Source organism: Pogoniulus pusillus, chromosome 1 (genome assembly GCF_015220805.1).
Source record: "Pogoniulus pusillus isolate bPogPus1 chromosome 1, bPogPus1.pri, whole genome shotgun sequence".
NCBI classification, from domain to species: domain Eukaryota; kingdom Metazoa; phylum Chordata; class Aves; order Piciformes; family Lybiidae; genus Pogoniulus; species Pogoniulus pusillus.
Genome location: NC_087264.1, coordinates 41,755,172 through 41,776,103, shown reverse-complemented (window position 1 = coordinate 41,776,103; position 20,932 = coordinate 41,755,172). Strand labels below are relative to the sequence as shown.

The 20,932-nt window shown below is 41.9% G+C and overlaps 1 protein-coding gene across 4 annotated transcripts in view; it reads right to left on the bottom strand.

Annotated features, from left to right (window-relative positions):
* Positions 1-18,923, bottom strand: part of ESRRB (estrogen related receptor beta) — a 142,913-nt gene extending 123,990 nt beyond the window's left edge. For 2 of the 4 annotated variants that reach the window (XM_064150296.1, XM_064150280.1), the window contains exons 1-2: positions 17,502-18,923; positions 12,462-12,629 (exon numbers count right to left, since the gene is read on the bottom strand). Coding sequence is in view for 2 of the 4 variants with exons in the window: in XM_064150280.1 (XP_064006350.1) it covers positions 12,462-12,463 (2 nt within the window). In the remaining 2 variants the exon portion in view is untranslated. Of the gene's footprint in view, positions 1-12,461; positions 12,671-17,501 lie in introns of all 4 variants that reach the window. The other 2 variants (XM_064150289.1, XM_064150300.1) reach the window with 2 other exon arrangements.
* Between the last annotated feature and the right edge of the window lie 2,009 nt (positions 18,924-20,932).

Sequence of the window (20,932 nt, the reverse complement as noted above, 5' to 3'; positions counted from 1 at the left end):
AGCAGCTGAAGGTGGAAGACTTGCAAAGATAAGAGACTTGTTTTGGCTAAAACTAATGAGGCAAGGCTAAAAGAACAGAAACAAAGAGCCTCAAAACAGATTTGGAAGTCTATAGTGTCTGAGCAAAGACCTTTGCCTAATTAACTGAAAAATTAGTATTAAATATTACACCCCTAAGTATGGTAATGAGCCAAATGAAATGCATGCTGAACATATATGACTTTGTTACCTAACTCTCCACTCAAATCATGCTAAACATCATCTAGGAGACAGAGACAGTGGGGCTTAGGATAGGAAAATTGCAAGAGAAATACCTCTCAGGGGGAACAACCGAAGCAGAGACAGGGACAGGCAAGAGGCTGTGTCCCTCTTCCTCCACCCAAGACAGAAACACCTTCTGGGCAAGAGCTGCCATTCAGTATAAGGCTTCACTTTCTGCTAGCATTATGGTTATGTATTAGCATTACTGTGAAGACTTGCACCTCTGACTGTGTCAGATGTTACTAACTTGGATTCAATTAATTTCAGTTACTGCATTTATCACCAGGAATCCCAAATCTGTTGTATACCTCTTGCTTTAACAAATTAACCCTATCTTTAACTTTCTGAACCTATTTCTGTGAAGATCCTTGCTCTGGACCTGAAAGAGTCCTGAGGCTCTGAGACTGGCAGAGATTGGGATTTTACCTGTAGCATGACACAGGTGAAGGACTTATGAGGTGGTAACCTCTCCAAAAAGTGCATCTCCAGGCTTGAGAGAGAATGTCCTCCTACCTACAAAGAACCACTATCTGCTATTGGCCTTTCACTCTGGACTAGAAGACAAGTTTAAGATCCTAAACTTAGAATGTGGAACCTTATCAATAGAAGTACAATAAACATACAGTGGTTCAGGAGACTGAAGCAAGGTTGCAACAGGTGAAAAAACTCTAGAGCCTACTAGAGGCAAAGAGGATTTAGACACAGAACTCATGTCCAAAAGGTGCTGAAGAGCACAAACAGTGAGGAAGGAGCTGGGCAACAAGATAGAGAGCTAGGAAGGGAAAAAGTTAAAAAGAAAACAAAAAAATTAAAAAGAAAAGAAAAAAGTAAATTAAGAAATCATTTAAACTGAATATCCAGGAAAATTTGTCTCATAGTAGAAGAAATTGAGCTATAGAACTAAACAAGAATGAAAGAAAACTGCCATCAAAGCATCAAACCAAGTAGAAGAAAAACAACTGAATAACCCAAGAAGCATTTCCCATATCTGACTTGTGTGATTCCACAACCTGGAATAGGTGGTAAACTTGGGAAGGTGGAGCTACTATCACAAAATACCCATAGAAAATGGAGGACCAACACCTGCCCCCAAACGAGTAGCATGTCACTGATTGATACAGTTTTCCATGATCAGAAAAGATTAGAGGTTTCCCCTTTAAGGTACATTTAATCGTGAGAGTCTTTTTTTCTTCTTTAATGATAGGAGATGGAAGTGAAGGAGGTCAGAGTCCTGTAGACCTCTCTGCACTCCCTGTGGTCTAGTTTAGGAGACTTAAAAGGATTCAGATTAACAGGGGTGGCTTTGTTGATTACACACAGAAAGGAAAATGACCCCGTGTGGTAAGTGTTTCCAGGACAGCTGCTCCATTCGTGAAACACTGCTGCATACCAGAAATAAACTCCTACAGTCAAATTAGCAGCTCAAGTCAGCAGAAACGTGCTTTTACCAAAGTTGCAGCAGTTCCCAGATGAATGGGAAGCCAGTAGTGTAAATTCCTGTTCAGCTCCACTTTTTAGTCTAAAAGAAATGTTTGTACAATATCAAAACAATCTTCACAGCCACGTAATTGCCCCACATTTTTGATGGGATCAAAACAAAAGGGAATATTTCTAGCTAAAACCACAATCGTTTTCCAATGTTCTAGGCCTGTTAGGTGTTTTTCAGGTCTGAGTGCTTTCACTGTAAGAGACTTCAGTTTTGATTCCCATGTGGGTCGGCACCTACCAACACAAAGTACTGAAGAAACATGCAAAAGATTACAATCTACATTTGAAGCAAGATAAGAGGCACTGTTTGCCCTTGGCTGGCCTCTTCTAGCTCCCAAAAAGTAATGCAGAGCTGTCCTCTTCACTAGAGATGTGAGTTCTGGACTATGAAAGCAAATTTGCTCAGAAGCCCCAAGGCACTTGTGTTTTACTGAAGACGTGCATTAAGCAGCAAAACTACATGAAACAGCTTCCAAGATTACATAGCTTTACAACTATGAGTTTACAGGTGGCTTCACTGAGGAAGGTCTATGAAATCCAGGGGGAAAAATAAGCCAAAACATCAAGCTACAGCTTTCAGCAAATAACAGGGCACAGTACTACAGGCACACAGGGTAGGTGCCATACAAGAAGGAAACTACTCCATACGACCTCAGTGCACAGAAGTTTGTGGTCTTTCCTCTTTCTCACCATCAGATTCTCACCTTAACAGCAAAACATCTTGTTCTTATTCAAATGCCCTCTTCTCTCTGCTAAACCTGGCAAGGTGCTCCCAGGTGCATCTCTGCAGAAGGAAGACACTTGAGGCACATCAGTCCCCTTCACTCACAGATGGGAAAGATGAAGCCAGAATCTGTTGACAAAGTTTCAAGGAACAAGTACCAGCATGGCAAACCACCTAACTGGGTGTTATAATGTAGTGCCCACCTAGTTCAAGAAACTTCCACCAGTTGGTGATACAGCAATGAAATACGTTTCTGGCTACACACACCACCAAACCAAAACCCATAAAGTGACTAAATCTTCTGGAGAGCCATGCATTGTAGAGTACAGGATGTTGCACATTAAAGCAAACGCACAACTGCAGCATAATGTGGTTTTAAACATGAATACCCAAAAGCATCTTCTAAACCATTGTCTCTTACCTTTTGGGCTGACTTCTAACCTACACATTGCACCACAAAGGCCATCCAGTCAGTTGGAAGAAACACAGTACCAATCAAAAAAAAGGACAAATTCAGGAAGCATTATTCCTGCTTAGACCAGCCATGCTTCTTGAGTGCATTCTTGTCATTCTCACTGCTACTTTCACAGTGGCACAGCTTATCTATCCTAGTGACTTCCACAGTTTTCACTGCCTATAACAGTAGAAAAACATTCTGGGTAAGCAAGGTAAGGTACCCCAAAATACAGATACTGCATGTCTGTAACAGAGTATTTTGTCAAGAAGTAATTCAGCTCTCTGCAAAGGCTGAGACTGGTTCCAGTTACAAGAGAAACTGAGAACAGCTCTGTCAGGTCAAGTTAAGAAGTCGCCTAGACTCACATTTTATCTCTGGTATCAACCACTAACATGTGTTCATGGAAAGGCTATAAAAAATGAGAATGTTTTCCCTGCTCTTCACCTCATTGCACCTTTGCAGACCTTACAATCAGTATTTTGGCAGCATGTGGCTCAGGCTGTTCCCTCTAGACCATAACGCGTACTTGCCACTGGTAAGTCCACATGTGCCAGAAATTGCTTTTTATCTTTTTGAGTCCATCCATAACTTTGCAACTGAATGATGTGAAGGTCAGTAAAACCCACATCTTAATTTTGTGTTATGTGAAAAAATAATTCCTTTGGTTTAAAGCACTTAATTTAAAAAGAAAGCCATTACTATAGTGTTGAGAGAAAAGGGAGGAAACACACATGCAAGTAAAAAGATAGTGAGACCATGTAGCAGAGATATATTCTTGGCTAGGAAACTGGAAGTGCTAATTTTGCAAAGTAAAGAATTAGGCAGGTTTTACACAGGAAAATAAAAGTCCGTGATTTTTTCTTGTTGTCATTCAGTTAAGTGCACAGCAATAAAGACACCTGCACTCCAAGCAAGCCACACTTTCAGGAGTACATTACCACAAATTCCTACCTTGGTTACCCTCATCCTTCTTCCAGCCACAGAATACATGACTGACTCTACCCCCTGCTAGTCTCTTATCTTAAATCAGATTGGAAGCTCTTTCAGACAGAAGCTGTCTCATGGCTAAATACAGCAGCCCCAACAGTAAGGAATGTGTCGTGATATAAACTACGAGGGCAAAGCAGAAGCAACAGCCAAAGCTGGCAGTACAACTCATAGCCATAGTCTGAAAGCTAGTTAAAAAGAAGTAGAACAGTCACAGCATGAGATTTATTAAGTAGCAGATAATAATTTTGCATTACATAATACACAATGCTGCATACTATATTAAACTCAGTATTATGAGCCTCAAATGTTCAACTACTGATCAAGTCCCAGAATAAACATAATTATATTCTATATGATACACTGATGGTTATTCTTATCATCCCCTTCTATTAAAAAAGGGACAAAATATCAGGAATTGCTTTTTACTTGGCTCTTGAAACTTTGTGGTCTAGACACTTTTAAAGCAAAATTGCATCTTTTCTCATCATTTGCTTTTGCACATTGGAGATGTCAAGTCAAATGTCAAGTACAGCAATAAAGTTGACAATATCAAAGAGGGTGAAGTGTAGAAATGATATAGAGAGTAATTAAACGGCTCTGTAAGTTATTTGTGTATCTTTATATACAAACTGGTCTGACTTAATAAAGAATTTCACAACAGCTTTTTTGCCTTCCTGGCTTTGTGTAAGCTTTTGCAATACCTTCCAAAACAGTCCTAAGCTTTCCTGATCTTCTGACCGGGCTATGGGAAGCTGCAGAGACCTGCCTGAGATTGCTCATACTACAACATATCCAGAAAGAGAAAGGATGCAAAGCACGTATGAGCACAAATCAGGGAAAAAAAGGAGACAGCAAGCATGATGAGCAAGCTACTCTTCTACAGGTGAGAATCCAGAACTTGCAGTTATCAGCAATGGTCCAGCTAATGGTGTGAGCCAAGGCCATCATTAACTAAGCTGAATTAGTGCCTCAGAGGGAACAGTGTGAAGGCTTCCTCTGCCCATTGTGCTACAAGGACATCTGAGAGCCCAGAAACAGGCGGGAATCCTCCCATCCTTTGCAGGCCCATGGTTGCAGAAGCAACCCAAGAAATCCATCCTTAGTGCTGGCATTCTGTATGCTGTGCTCTTTAGACATGTGTTCCATTCATCTATAAGAGTTGTGTAGCTAAGAAGACAAAAAGTATTGCTCATCCAGTTGCTCCCATGGCAGGTGGGTGTTTCTACCCCTGCCACCCTGAGGACAGAAATAAATGCTTGACTTCTCAGGGCAAGTTTGGATCTTCAGTGCAAAAAAGGTGGGATGTTTTATCATGCACACACTCCCCATCAGCCCACACAGGTGGCTAGAAGTTGACCTTAGGGCCACAGGATCTAAAACACTCACCTACCCTGTTTCAACTTATAAGGAAGACTAACTGGGATGTGACTGCCAATTGGCCTAAAAGGGCAAGGGAGGGAAAGGAGATGGGAGAGATGGTTACCCTGTGATGTGATAGCCTGAGACTTCACAGAATGCTACAGACCAGAGCGTTGCCAGCAAAGACTCAGTACAGTAACTCTCAAACTCCCATTTGAAGGCAGACTCCACTAAGCATTAGCAAACAATGCCACTTGCTGAGTTAACTCTCTGCACGTGCACCTCTCTGTGGGAGCAGTCAGACGTCTGAATAGTGAACTTAACACATATCTAGCACAGGAGTTTTCTGGAATGGGTTAGCAACAGAACTCTTCCTCTGCACTATGCTAGGTAAACAGAGTATGTTGCTAGTACAAAGTGCTTCAGAGTGGCAAGTACACCATTACCACTTCAGTGCTGTTTCCTAAAGGATCGATAGGCCAAGACAATCAATTCTTCTGGCTAGTCCTTATTCCCCAGGAGAAGCTGTGGCTCTCTTCCATTATTTAACCCTTCACAAACCTAACAGCAGCCCCATTGATTCTGTCCCCCTTAAACACACATTACATGGGCCCATGTGCCAGAAGAGACTACAGGGGAAGCAATGTAGCGAGGTGAACATGGTATTGCAGAGAGGTATAGACAATTACTTCAAAGCAGCAATAAGATGTCTATATGCCATCCTTTGAGCACACAGAAGCAACCTTGCATCTCATTTCTTTGTACAGGATAGAGGGTCCCACAGAAACCATAGCTCTCCATTTCTCACTGCTCTCTGTGCAGGGAGTATAAAGAGATCCCGGAGCACCAGCTGACATTCACATAGGGGTGCTGGATAGGCAGTAGATAGCACGGACAGTCTTTGCAGGGAGTCATAAGAGTAAAGCTTATTCAGAGACACACAAAACTGAAGTTTAAACCTATATAGCAAAAAGAGTAGAAGGAATGGGGAGAGAGCTCAGGAAGAATGAAAGAATTGTGATTACTTACAATGTGAAAAAGGGATCAAGGGATATGCAAAGCAAAACACAAGACTGTATTTAGAACCTGCACTAACATGAAGCATTTTGCCATGATGATGCAACTCTCCACAGAACACTGAGAACAGGCAACCAGGAACTCCATATAAGATGGGAAAAACACAGCAGATCAACAACAGGACTCACCTTTGACCAGGGAGTTCGTATCAGAGCTAGAATTGAAGAACAGTGAAACAAACAGCTTGGTACGAAGATTGGCCATGAATACATTCAAGCTATACATAAAACTTTCCATCTTAAAAAAACCATGAGACTTGCAACAGGCAACCCATAACATACCACCAATCGATAGAAGTTCACATCACCAACAGAGAAAGGTTGAAATTCCCATGGCCATGGGGACGTGATGCAACAGGGAAGAATTACTTAAAGGGAAGCAGTAGGAAGAGCTGCCAGTGAGAGTAACTGTGATTTTTTAAAAATCCAGAAAACATGTGGGAAAAGAAAGGCCTAAGGATGGAGAGCAAAACTAACAAAAAGAAAGCTGTCCTGCAAGTTTGGTGATAGATGTACCCCCTCTTTTCACTCAGAAAGTCATCCTCTAGTCCCTGTGACTTTAGAGGAATGTGGATGTTTTAGTACACAGCTATTGGTCATTTGCCTACTACAAAGAGGTGATCACAGGAGGCTGGGGAAACAAGAACTTCTGGAGTGAAATTCCTGCTGATCCAGCAAACACAGTTACAAAAAGAGAGAGGATCCATTCTGAGAGCAGTGTGAAACTCTTGTAAGCAGGATCATTCGTACCTCACATGGCTGAGCAAAAGGGCAGTGACTTCTTAATGAATAAATATAGCCACTTATACTTCCCTCTTATACATGCTGGGCCTATGCATTCCAGTATCCAAGTAAAAAGAGTTAGTTGCAAGCTTTATCCCATTAGAACAGACCCTCAAAGACACAGCCTTATTTCTAGAGACTTTCCAGACTTCCGAGACTTTAAAACTGTCATTACTTTCAAGTCATGGTGTCAACTAAACTGTCTGCTTTAAAAGTTTTAAGGGCTGCAGTATTTCCTTCCCTGAAATTCCTACACTAGCAGAAAATATTTTTTAAGTCCTTATGGCATACATGGAGGACAAGAACACACTATCTTTCTGTGTAGCTTGCAGAAAAGTAAAAAATCAGGTTTTAGTTCCCCAGTTCTTAATAAACTGTATATAAGCCAGGTAAAGCTGCCCTAAAGTGCAGCACCTGCACTGTAGACAGCAGCAGGTCATTCATAGGATTCAGCATAGCACTGGAAAGGACAAAAAGAGAAGAAGGAAGAATATTTTGCCTGAAAGGTCAACAGGGTAAATCTAAGTATAAACTGCTAGGTCATGGCCACACCAGAATATCGCAGGAGGCGAATAGGCTGAGGCTAACAGAAAAGAAACTGCGATGAGGACAGGAAAGCAGGAAAAAATGTTATACAGTGTTCATCTCAGCCACAGAAAGCTTCTGTCTCAAATTGCTCTGAGGTGGGTGCCAGTTATTAGAGGGAAAGAACACAATCATTATGTATTTCAAATACGTTTAATAAAGTACACTCTAGCTGATGGTGCTCTCCTCAGCAGGTCCAGGCACGGACCACAAAGAGAAAGGGGCCTCAGGCATTCACATCAGGTCACAGTTTTAAATAATTTTTAAACTAGGGCAAGGTGCCAATTCTTACCTCAAGCTGCTGTATGCAGATAGACATGTCAGCAAAACCACCAAGTGCAGTGTATACAGGATGACCATCCATACACAGGGCTCCAAAAGGAAACAGTAACTTGTTTTTTTTTATCCAAAGTGTACCACTTTGGAGTAATGAACCTGGAGCTGCATTTCAACAAGCATCACAAATTCAGACCTTGTTCATAGGACAATGTCACTGAATGTTAAAGTGAAAGTAAGTTAGCTTTCTATCTCTTGTCTAACAAAAATCAGAAAAGCTTTCTGGTGACGGATACCAAATGTATTAAATCTCCTAAAAAAACCACAACCAACCACCAAAAGAAACTCAAAACAAAAAAGCAAAGTGGGATAAGTCTTGTTGCCAGTCCAAAAATCTCTTACTTTCAAGCTCTGCACTTATGTGCTATGGGCAAACCAGCCATTTGGGATTTAAGTTAGATGGTTCTCTATAAATCTTGGAGTACTTTTGATGGCAGCCATTATCATTTTACAAGCAGAGAAACTGAGGAATATAGAGATATGACTTGGCTATGTGTCCTAAAACAGCAGGTTTCTATCCCTCCTGCTTTAAAGGACCTCTTTACAGAAGAGAGGCGGTCTTGATTTTGCTTAGCTCGCTTACTACAGACAGATTTTGTAAGTCAAAAAAGCCCCACTGCTGGCTAGTTCACAACACACCAGGCCTTAGCAATACAGAGGTCCTGCAGACAGCAGGCCTGCTTTTTTTCAGCAACAGCAGGGTCTACTAGAGCATGTACGATGCCATTAGGCATTAATTTGGTCATTCTTGTGACAATGAATCCAGTTCTCCAACTTGACTATTTGACATAAGACTCCAGCTAAACTGAAGGACAAAAAAGAAAAAAAAAAAGCCTCATAAGATACCAGTCTACAGAACAGAAGTAGAACATATTGATCCATGCACAATTCTTCCTTTTCTTTTTTTTGAAGAAAAGGTAATCCTAGAGTTAAGTAGAACCAAACCCAAAAAGCATTACAAAATTAAATTGGTTCTTCCAGGCACTAATAATAAAAAGGCAGCCCACTATCCAATCCTTCTCATTTAGAAGAGTTATTTGGAGTTTCTATTAAGCTGCTGCATGCACTGCATGTATCCTGCTTCACTAAGGAGCAGCCTTTTTGAAGCATCACTTGACTTTGTTTTAAATATCTTGCTACAGTTTCCATTTTAGCTCAGTGAGATTATTATTTTCTCTCATAAAACTGAAGTTATACAGCAGTTGAAAATGCTGATGGCTTAACTGGTTTCTTTCTTTCTTTTTTTTTTTTTTTTTTGTTCCCCTTCGCCTCTCCACAGCAGCCCTGAGGGGTTTTAACTCTTTCTGCAGCACTGAAATCCTGCTTTTGGAGTTCAATGTTTAACTCGCGCTGGGAGACTCATAAATATTCGGAGTCACTCTCTCCCTCTCTGTTTGATTAGGAAATGAGCCTTTAACTCAATGTAATCCCCAAGCCATTAACAAAAAAGCCCTCAACAGCTCCACTATTAGAATTTCACTCCTAACCCACAGAGGATTGAATTAGATTAACATAACTACCCACAATCTGAGTTTATTTTCTGTGCCAGATAGAAATGTGTCTTCAGGAAAGGAAAAGAAGAGAGCAGGAGAGCAAGAATAGCATAATGAAATGAAAAAATAGAGAAATGAGAAATAGATGGACAGATGTATAGGTGAAGTGATAAAAGAGGTAAAGAGAGACAAAGCTACACAATCTTTAATAACTGGCTTCTGGCTTTAGGGGGTTTATTCAGAAGGCCCCTAAACGCAAAGAATTGTTTCAAGAAGAATACATTTTTCCTGCTGATGTTTATTCCATATTCTCAGACATTTACAGCCAGACACCTGAGCATGCTGTACTCCAGACACCTGTGCAGCAGATTTGGCACAGGTTTTATTTATAATTCCCAAAAGATGTCATGCTCAGCAATGAAAGGAGGGGCATGAACAAGAGAATCTGCATGTCAATCATGACTTTTCAGTCAAAGAAACAAATAAATTAGGATGAAACAACAACAACAAAAACATTTGTTGTTTGGCATTTTAAAGAATGAAAAAAATCATGCAGGCTACAAACTATGCTGTGTAGAATAAGTCACTTTGGTGGTTGAGAGGTTCTTAGTCCACAAAACCTGAATCAGTAGTGAAGCAGAAACTAAATAACAGAGGCTACCTTCCACATAGTGCATCAAGGTCTTCTTTCTAATCACAGATAACTCCCTCCCTCCAAATAAAATGGCACCCATAAAGCATTGACTGGTATGGTACAGGACAGCAGAGGTTGGTAATTTTCTTCTAACGCAGTAATGAAAAGATGTGGCAGGTTTAACAGGGAAAAAGACCCACATGTGTCTGAAAGAGAAGGATAAAGTCCAGCAACTATGTGGACACAGCTACTGAATAGGCCAAATACTTGGAGGATTTCTTTGGAAATGCTTGGATTTCTGCAAAAATCCAGAGTAATTATGTTTTTGCAGTAACTTCTAAGCATGGCCATGCTGGCATTCCGCTTGTGTAGGGAAGACAGAAATTCAGTTTTTATTTTCCAAGCAATAAAACATCACTTGGTTTAAATTTTTTAAGGAGTCCTCAAACCAGCTACATGATAGATTCTTTGTGAGTTACAAAGACAGTAATTTTATTTCTTCAATGCCTCTCAGAAAAATCTGTTCTCCCTTTATTAAACAATAACACTGCATTGTCACAGAGAGGCAATAAATGTAATCTCATGCCAAAACAAACAGAAAAGAGACTGAGATAATTTAAATACATTAATTTTAAAGTAAAGCAAAACACCTTAATAATCAAAATGAAGCTTCCTATGATGAAAATAAATAGGCTGACAGTTTTGTTTTATTTGGGGGAGGGGAGCTTCATAGCAAGCAACATATTGCAATGATCATTTTGGGCCTTATTTGTGTATGTAAATTCACTATGTTTATCCATCTTGTCCTAAAAGCCTTCCTTATATCTAGAATTCTAGCTGGAAGATGAAGTATTTATAGCAAAAGTTTAAAACTTAGGAAGTTTACATTTGTAGTCAGTATATTTTTTTTATTTCTAGAATTAAGTTGAAAACTTTGAGAATTATAAAATGCACTTCAGAGAATGCAAAATAAAGGACAAGCCTTTGTGTCACCTTTCTACAGCCAGTCCAAGCAATTCAGCTATCAGGATTTTCTCAGGATTTAATATTTTAAAATAGACAGCTATAGTATTATTATTTGATTTTTATTAGACACTTGTTCATCTAAATTATTTTCTATTTAGATTAATTTTACTTACATTACTTTAAAAAAAGGGTTTAGATCTTACGTAAAATGAAATATTTGTACTAGAAAATGTAACATACCCATGTTAAAAATTGTCATATTGGCTATTTGAGGCGTAGACATTATAAATACAAGAAATGAAAGAAACTTCTCTAGACTTAAAAGTAAATATAAAGCCTAAATTTTGTAAGAAAGATATAATCCAAACCTCTGAGACAAAAATATGAAACAATAAAGCCCTTTTTGTGTTTTTTACAAAAATATTATGCTAAAAGCTCTTAATAAAAAAGCTGTTTCTGGCTAATTATTATCTTCTGTCTCTTATTTCTGTTTACAAAAATACATAATTATTCCCAAAAATAGATAATAGTTCAAATGGTTTTTTTCGTCTTGGCTGCTTTAAAGCAAAGCGCTTGTTGGTGATGAGAAAGTAAGTTCCTTCTTTGACTGCCACTGCACCGACTTTGCAAAGACTAGTACCCCTCTTTTGTCATTGAAGAGACTTCAGCTGCGTTGTGACTTTTAAAATGAAAGAAGCATCAACTGCTCAATAATAAATGCATTCACTAACTGCAAAATTTAGTTTAATCTCTCTGCTAAGAGAAGGTTTGATATGAGGCTGGGAGGGAAGGAGGGAGAAGGGAGCAGCAGTGGTGTTTTGTGTTTTTTTAATAGGGGAAAGGGTGCTACTTGGTTCTTTTAAGATAGGACTGGTGAAGTTTCCAGGTTTGCCTTTACCAGCATGGGATAAATAGCACCTGTCCTTGGTAAGCCCTTACGCAGAGTTACGTTATACATTGACCTTTTTGGAATGCCAGCAAACCTGACCGTTTCTATTCCCAAAACAAAACTGTTCTGCTCAAACTTTCATTTGCTTATTTCCAAAGGAAAAAGCCACTCTCCAATAGTGAAACCACCCTATTTCTACAAAGTTCTGAACCAACTCCTCTCCTTCTGGGTCACACTGACCTTCCTTTGACAGTGTGAAAATAGAAGAAAAATAAAATCCTTACCCTTAACCATCCTGAGATGCTGCTATAATTTTTAGCCCAGATAAAAGGACTGGTGCAGAGTAACATTTGGATCAAAAAAACCCAAACCAAAAAGCAACCCCACAAATGCAATAAAAGGTAGAAGTTTGCTACTTACATGCTGCAGGCTGAGAGATGAAGCTTGAAGCTAGAGTAGAATTTCCCTTGCCCTCAGGTGTTTCTAATTGCTGATTAAATATCTTTTGGTTCCGCCTGCACCAGCCGACAGTCCCCTCTGTGTCTCTGTCTCTCTTTGTGACTAGGACACAGTACTCCGAGTCCCAACCTATAAATAGATCCCAGCTCTGTGATTGATATAACAGGCAGCTGACAAAAAAAAAAAAAAAAAAAAAAAAAAGGAAAGAAATAACCGGGTCGTAAGCAAAGCAGCAAAAGCTGGGCTTTTAACTCTGCACTGTGCCCAGGGAGGAGTCCCCCACAGTCACCCGTGGGCATCAGAAAGAGAAAGTGCAAGGCAATTACTTTCCCAGCAGCATTACAGCAACTTGAGGCACGTAAAGCAAATGAACAAAATTCAATGCACAAAGGAGGAGAGGGAAAGCACAACTGGCAGACTGCATCCAACTCTTCTGCAATCTAACATAGCCATTTTAAAGACAAGTTCGGGATTCTGACAGAAAGAGAGAGGAGTTCAGAGTTGAGCTCTGGGGGTTGGTCTAGGCATGCTTGTAATTCTGCTGCAGAATAAACTAGAGCTAGTGGATAGGAACTGAACAGCTCAGCAGTCCGCATAGGGTCTCTGCCCACAACCACTATTTGATGATGCTTCCCCTGAAAACAAAAATGAAGGCATTGATGGTACCTCCCCTATTGACTCAGCAGAAGTTACTTAGCTCTCAAGGATCTGAACCATCATTGCTGCTCATGCCCTTGACTGTCAGGAGAAAACGGATGACTTACAGATATCAGCCCAGCTCTTTTGCAAACACTGAGCTGGGAGCCCAACATCTGGTCAACGACTTGAGAAAACACATCAGGAATGCTTCTGCCCTAGTCCCCATGAATAGCCACAGGACTATTGGTCCTGGGTTTTTCCCAATCTAACCTCTACAGGTTCTACTGTTAGAGCTGCAGTCAGGCCAGACCAAAAGCTTTTCTAGAAGATGGACAGTTGTCCAAGCCTTTGCCAACTCCTAGATATTCATTATCTCCAGTAGAATCTTAATGGCTATGCAGTTTCATAGCAAATGGACTAAAAGGTAAGGCAGCTCCTGGTGAGTATCAGAGGAAGGGTGGGGAAAAAAAGAACAATAGGCAGAGAGGCAAAACATCTTTTGCTCTACTGCTCCCTTTGGCAATATCTCCTACAATCATCTTGAGTACCATGCTCAGCTCTGCAGGCAAAAGTACTAGTGCAGACAGAGTACCAGATCCACTGGCCTTCTTTTCAACATATTGCTAGGCTTGCTTGTGCTGAGATGGTACAGAAATGCTGAACTCATAAAGAGTAAGATAAAGTCCTCAGGCACCAAAGCCCATGCTGAACTTCATGATTCTTTGGCTCAGTGGCTAACAGTACCTGAACTATTTAAGCTAGTTTAGACATGTCTACACTGCATTGCAGCTGCTGCTCTTGCTGGATTAAAGAAAGTTAATTCAGCAGCAACTATCCTAAAGCAAGGCAAAACCCCACCACGACAAAGCCAAGGTCTCAGTTCAACTGCAATTATTACTTGTATGGGAAGATAAAAACATTTCCTCTTTTTTTGGGCTAAATGCTGCTGCAATATGCTTTGTGTTTAAAATGGTGAGATTTAGTCAAGGAGTTCTTCAAAGAAATGCCTTTTTTGCAGGACAGCTATCTAATTTAGCATTGGGCAAAGACTCATGATGCTTAGATACTTTCCTCAGTTGAGCTACTGCCCTGTGTGAACACTGGCTTACCACTTTACTACTGCTCTGTATCCCCCAGCTTTGAAAAAACAGAGATAACAATACTTAGCACTGCACTTTAAAACACTTTGATATAGATGAAGAACTACAAATCAAGAAGGTGGAAAGAGTATCTGACCCACTGAGCTCCAGTGTGGAAACATACCCTCAATTCCCTGCCAGTGTTTGCTCCTTCACTTTCACTGTGTTGAATAAGCTCCCAGATTAAAAATGACCTCAAAAAAAGTCTAATTTCTGTCCTCTCATTTGAGCTGGCTAGTACAAGATGTTTAGGGCTTTAAAACTGTAAAACCGAGAGCTGTAAAATATTTTACACTTCCCATTGCCATTGGAAAGAATTTTAGAAGCAAGTACACAAGAATAATCAGGCTGTGAGGCACAGTACATCAAGGTCCCAAGGACTGAGGAGCACCTCAATCCAGCAGTTGCTTTTGGAAAAATTTAGCTTTAACAAAGGGGTAGAATCATAGATCCTAAAAGTGTCACCAGTCAGACTATTTGCTGGTTTATATTGCTGACATCTGAAAAGTTCTTCAAATACTGCTCTGTGAAGCCTTGTGTTGTATAGAACAGTATCATCCCTGCCCCTTTATGTTGCCACAGGCCAGACTGAAGGCCAGGGAACCCCCCATGATGTAGTCTAAATCATGAGGACACTTTAGGCATACCTCAATCAGGTAGCCAGGAAGCTCTAACAGTTCCCAGGTCTAGGTCCAGTGCTCATCATTGGTAACCCATACCCACAGCAGAGCAAGATCTGGGCATATGTTAGTTTCTCCATCTTTCCATTATATGCCTGAGGGTTGAAGTATAAAGACTTGCCAGCACATCACTGTCAGCTAGTATGGATGAACTTTGGAGCCATCATCCTCCATCCTTCCTGACTCTAGATAGCAGGATTTATGATCTTAATTTCTACCTGTTGGGGTACGCAGCAGTCCAGCGAAGATATGCTTTAGGTAAATCTTCAAACACAAGCCCCTCGACCCCACTACCAGTATCCCTGTGCACAAACAGCACTTAATTCCAGGACAAGGTAGAAAAATAATCCAACAGTAGAAGCCCATTTCTAAAGAATGCAAGAAAAGGGACAGAAGATTTCAAAAGCACCCTCAGATATATTAAAAAAACAACCAAACAGAAAAGATCAATATCAGCAACTTGCAGACTGTATAAAGGCTCAGCTCTTTCCTTGAGGCACCCAAGCACAAGACACTGGAAGATGCAAATGCAACTTTACAGTCTTTTCTACTTGTTGTTTGGGAAGGTGCTTTTAAAAATGCTTCTTACTAGGTCCACTTTCATCATAAGTCTGTATTTCAGTCTCACATTTTCTGGTGTGCAGTGGAGGTAAAATTTCAATGCTTAATTTTATTCAAATGTGGAGCTTGAGCTTTGCACCTCAAAATCTGGTCAGAGTTTGCTCAGCTGCATATAGGCTATTAAAGAATAATGCAAAATATACTTTCCTTCTAATGACAAACAAAAATTCACAGTTATCCTTTTTAGATAAGGACATAGCAAAAAGAGCTGAAGTTTGAAAATATTGCTCCAATCAGTGGGATCTTCCAATTCCACACACACACACTAAAACACAGAGATGAACTTCATCTCTTCTCCCATGGGCCTCAAGATGCTTCTGTGTACATCTGATTTATGTGCCATGGGTTTAGAACTCAAAACCACTGCTACTTTTATACATCAGGAAATTCAGGTACAAATATAATTTTTAAGAGATAAAATTAAAGTCACCTCTGCAGTTTCCAAGGCTAGCCACAAACTGAGAAGAAAAACTGCAACACACAACAAAAACTTTCTTCGACAGAGTCACACTACTTTGAAAAAAGCCTCACAAGTTCAAAATTCCATGTCAGCTACATTAGTGTCCTGCTGGATTTAGTGAGGTGTGACTTATGCAGATTTCAAACAGGGACTACTTAAACGCCAAAAAAGATACTTTTAAATGATAACCCTTTTCATATAAAAGAAATTAACATTAAAAAAAAAACAAACCACCAAAAACAGCGCACTACCTCTTCCAAGGCTGTGAAAATAACAAGATAAGGAATAAAAGATAAACAAAAGAAAAAGTTTGAGTAGCAAGTCTCTTCTGATGTTTGGCAACATAGTATGACTCTTAGATCTGATTTAACAGCATTTTGATACAAAGCATGTACTCTGAAGAACAACAAATGCTCAAGAGGGAAATGCTGATATTATTGCTGGGAGTGTAGCTGGTTTATGTCCTTACTTGATTTTAATGCTGCTAACTTTGTACACTTTCATGTTCTTTTTCTGTGCAATCAGTATCCATAGCAGAGTATTTTTAGCACATATTGAACCCAAAGTCCATACATCTGTATCCAGTTTTCATGTACCCTCCAGGATGATGTATGCCATGCTGACACGTCAAAGTTTCTGTCATCACCAGGGAAAGTTACACTGCTTGGTTAATACATTTGTAAATGTTGCTCCTTCCTTAGCTCCTATATATGTAGATATTCTCCAGTAATATGAAAATTATTAAGATTTTAATGGAAGTCCCCTAAGAGATTTAACCATTCCAGCCAAAGAGGCTACCACCCTACAGCTGTCTGCTAGCTAGAGATTAGGACCGTACTTTTACCAAGGAAAGACAGACCAGATGAACTTTGAGTTCCCTTCCAACCTGTTACTCTGCAAAACTGTGATTCTATGAAAAGCTCTTTGGCAGAACAGAACCTGCAACAGCTAAACAGCGGTTTCTGAACAGCTTCAGGCAAAGCACATAAGGTCAGGTCTAAGGAACTTTCCTGTGTTAGGCAGCACCCTAATCTGTTCTTCCATTTTCAGAGCTGTGTGCAGAGGAGAGTCTTCACCTGCCTGAAATTAGGCTGTGGAGAGGCACCACCTGTGGCGAGGCACCACCTGTGGCTGCTCAGCAGAGGTTGTACCACTGACTTTAACAAGAGTTAGAACAAGCACAGAAAAATGCTACTCTCTCTTGTTTTCATGAGTCAATCAGTAATAACAATACACTAATGAAAAATAGATTGGCCTGAGCAAGAAAACGCATGCAAGAGTGCATTCAGAGACCATTCAGAGCAAGCATTCAGTTCTACATGTACATGCAGAAATAAAACCTGTAAAGATTTAACTAAAGTCTGCAAGTACTAAGACAATCGTATGCTACACTATGTTCAAACATGCAATCTTTGCTGGTCTACCACATACAGTATGACAATACAATCCCTTCACCCCTTACCTGATTTAGATCCCTCCTAAACTTCCACTTCTACTGCAGAGCCTTTTCCTGGAGTGGCTTCTGTATTTACAGCCAACAAAGTGTGAGGAACTGGATAAGACTTCCTCGATGCACTCCTGCCTAAATGGTGTAACCACGATATTCTCCTGCTGGAAACTAGCATCATCTTCTTCCAATTGCACGCTGCAATGTGTTTCACCAACACTTAGCTGTGAACTCCATCATTTGTGCTCTCAGTGTGCTGTGGATACTTTGCAGCAACTGATTGCTGTTGTTGTACCACTTGTTTAGGACCTTGTTTAGCACCAGCAAGTCCACACCTGCGCTGGCAGGGCATTAGCTGTGCACACACACAAAGCTCAAAGCAGCCCTGCAGCCTACTAAGGTTGGCTTCAGGCAGGAGATACTGTTTCATGTTCTCGGTGACCTTGGCCATGGTGTGCAGGGAAAGGAAGCATGGTAACTGTCAAAATAAAGCTTGTAGCAATTTTGATAGCAGCAGAAGGAAGACAAAGCAAGATTTTCACCAGTTCTGGTGCCAGATCAAATAGGGACCACGACTGCCAGAAACAGGTTTCCCCTCGGGTTTCTGTTTTTGTTTTGTTTTTAATTCAGATTCCTTCAGACAACTTCTACAAAACCCAAACAACTACGTTATAAGCACAGACAGGTCTAACCACGATGTCTGGCTCCGGACCTCAACTCCTTACAGCCAGACTATTAGCTCCACAGAAAAATCATCCCCACTTTCCAGTGCTCACGTCGGGGGGAGGGGAGGCTCCTACTGCTCCCTCCTCTCCAAGGAGAGGCTCCATTCTCTTTGATTGTGAATCTTGCTCTATTAAATACGCATTTTAAAGTGAAGGCAAAAAGCTGATGAAGTTCCTACAAGTTAAGTGATGTTCCTGGCTGCCGAAAGCCAGACAAGGAATAAACTTTTCCAGACGTCCTTCGTGGGCAAGCTGAGAGGTTTCAGGGCCGCTCATCCCTCCCACCGAGGACCTGCCTACATGTCTGCACAACCCAGTGTAGCTCACAGAGGACAGTGTGGTGCCATGGAAGTCCCTCAACGTCTAAAGTGAGGAAATAAGATAAAACCTGCAGCAGGTCCCTTGTGAGCCACCTCCAAAGCAAAACCGAATCACCTGCCCTGCTCCATCTGCCAGCCAAGTCCTCACTCCGCGCTGGGGCTGTGTTTCTCACTGCTCTGAAGGAGAAGGTGCAGCTCTCAATCCCGTCAGAATGCCACCAGCCAAGTGTCACTCCGCACCCACGCAGGGTGTTCGTGGCGAGTACCGACCGTGGGGCGGCCGCCGGCGGCCCCTGTGAAGCGCGGCCAGCGCCGCCGCGTGCTGGACGCAACCGGCTCCAGCCGGCTCCAGCGGACCCCTCACAGGGCAGGGCTGGGCCCCGCGGGCAGCGCGGTGGCGCCTGGGGGAGAACGTGTTTTAAAAGCACAGAGCATGCCGCACGGGCAGCGAGGAGCGAGAGGCGGCGCCGCACACGCCCAGGGACAGCCAAGCGAAGGTTAGGAGGTGCTCCAGGTGTGACCGCAGTGCAGCAGGTGGATGTTTCCTGAGGGGACTGCAGTTCACGGCTGGCCCAGGCCAGCCCACCGCAGTATTCCACCACAGAGAAAACGACATCTGCTTTATTCAGTAGCTCTCCCGCTGCATCTGAGATCCAAGCAAGCAAGTTTTCAGCCTGGTGATCTCCAGCTGACGCTGCCAGGGCTCCTGTGCCAGGCAGGATATGCCACAGGGACAGAAATGAGGAGACAAGCCACCAAAAATAACCCTGAACACTACTGGAAACTGTCTTGTTACTGTGGGAGGGACTATTCTCTCACACAGATCACACCAAAACTCTACCTACAGCTCTGACTGAGGAGGGAATGAAACCATTGTCTTCGGGAGGCACTGGGGAGCACACATGACTTTCACAGATGTGGCAGTGTGCATGCAGATGCCCACCTCAATTCCCTCACTGGCAGTGAAGTTCTGCCACCGTAATACTGCTCCCTTACTGTGGGTAAGTCAAACACGAAATGGCAGGCTAAACATTGCCCTCACAGAAGCCTCTCCAGCACATACAGCTACAGCAAGGGTCACTTGCACCCTGAGGCGAACTGAGATCCACATTTCTAAGCTCTGTACCATCTAAAATGAATTCTGAGCCCACTTTGTGGCTGCCAGGCCCTCAGCAGAGAGCTGTAAGCCCTTGCAATGCGTTCAACAGGCACAAACTTACATGAAACCCCCCTTTTCCTTGTCTCTCTTTGGGCAAACCCTAATAAGTTCTACTTTGTCTTGGCTTCATCTCAGCAGTAAGTGAGGTGGTTTCTTCCTCTTCACAGTGATTCTGTTGCAGTCGTCTCAGCCTCACCCCATCACCTCAAGTCTTTCTTCACCTCAGTGCTGCCAGTCACCTCTGAAAGCTCTCCCGACCCAGAACTTTCCCACACCACAACCTGGAGCACCTCAAAACTCCAGGGTAGTTGCTCTCTAAGAGAGTGGAGCAAGGGAATGTACAAAAGGGCAAGAGCTTTTTCTTCAAATGTAGTTACCCATATTTGCAAGAAATAATGGGTTAGCATTCCATTCCTCTGCTCCCCAGGGAGTAAAAAAAACAGCTCCCTGGACTGAGCTCATCTCAGATGAAGGAGCAAGGCTACAGCACACACAGAGAGAGAACAAGTTGCAGGGGCCATCTGTGCTGCTGCAGAGCTTCATTGCTTGTTTCAGTCACTCAGGATTTGGTTTGAAGATGCTTTGCACTGAGAAGATGTGAAGGAAAAGCCACACACATGGTCCCAGCAGAGACATGGCAGTGCCAGGGAGTGCCAAGATAATGTGGCTGGTGCTGAGGCAAGTACACTGCAACTGCCCCCTCAGCCAGCCATATCTACGTGCTGCCAGCCAACATCCTGCCAGGCTGAGAAAGAGTAAAAAAGTCAGCAGTTTCCCTACCAACAATCTTGGCATGTGCTACATTTGCAATGGCTCTGAAGCTTTGGTAGGGAGCACACAATGCTTTCCCAACCCTTATCCCCCCTCTCCATTTGGAATAGCTCTGGGCTGCTTCTTAGCACAAAAGGTGCCCTGGAATTCATGACATATTCAGAGCTGCTGTACAGCACTATCAACAGAACTGTATTGTCCTCCATCCTCTCCCTCTCCTTCCCATCCCTTACCTGCCCCTGCAAGAATACTGAGGCTTAATAGTGAGGAGGGTAAAAAAAAAAAAGAGATACATCTATCAAATTCTTAACCTCAAGTGGATTTACCCAAAGTCCCTTGGAAACAGCTGCTCGAGGAAGGGTCCTGCCGACTTCATGTTTGGTTGCTCAGTCCTTTGCTGTTGCTTTAGTCTGTGCTCTTGCCACACCTGGAACTGCCTTTACCTTGAATAACCAGAAGTCTCTTCCATGC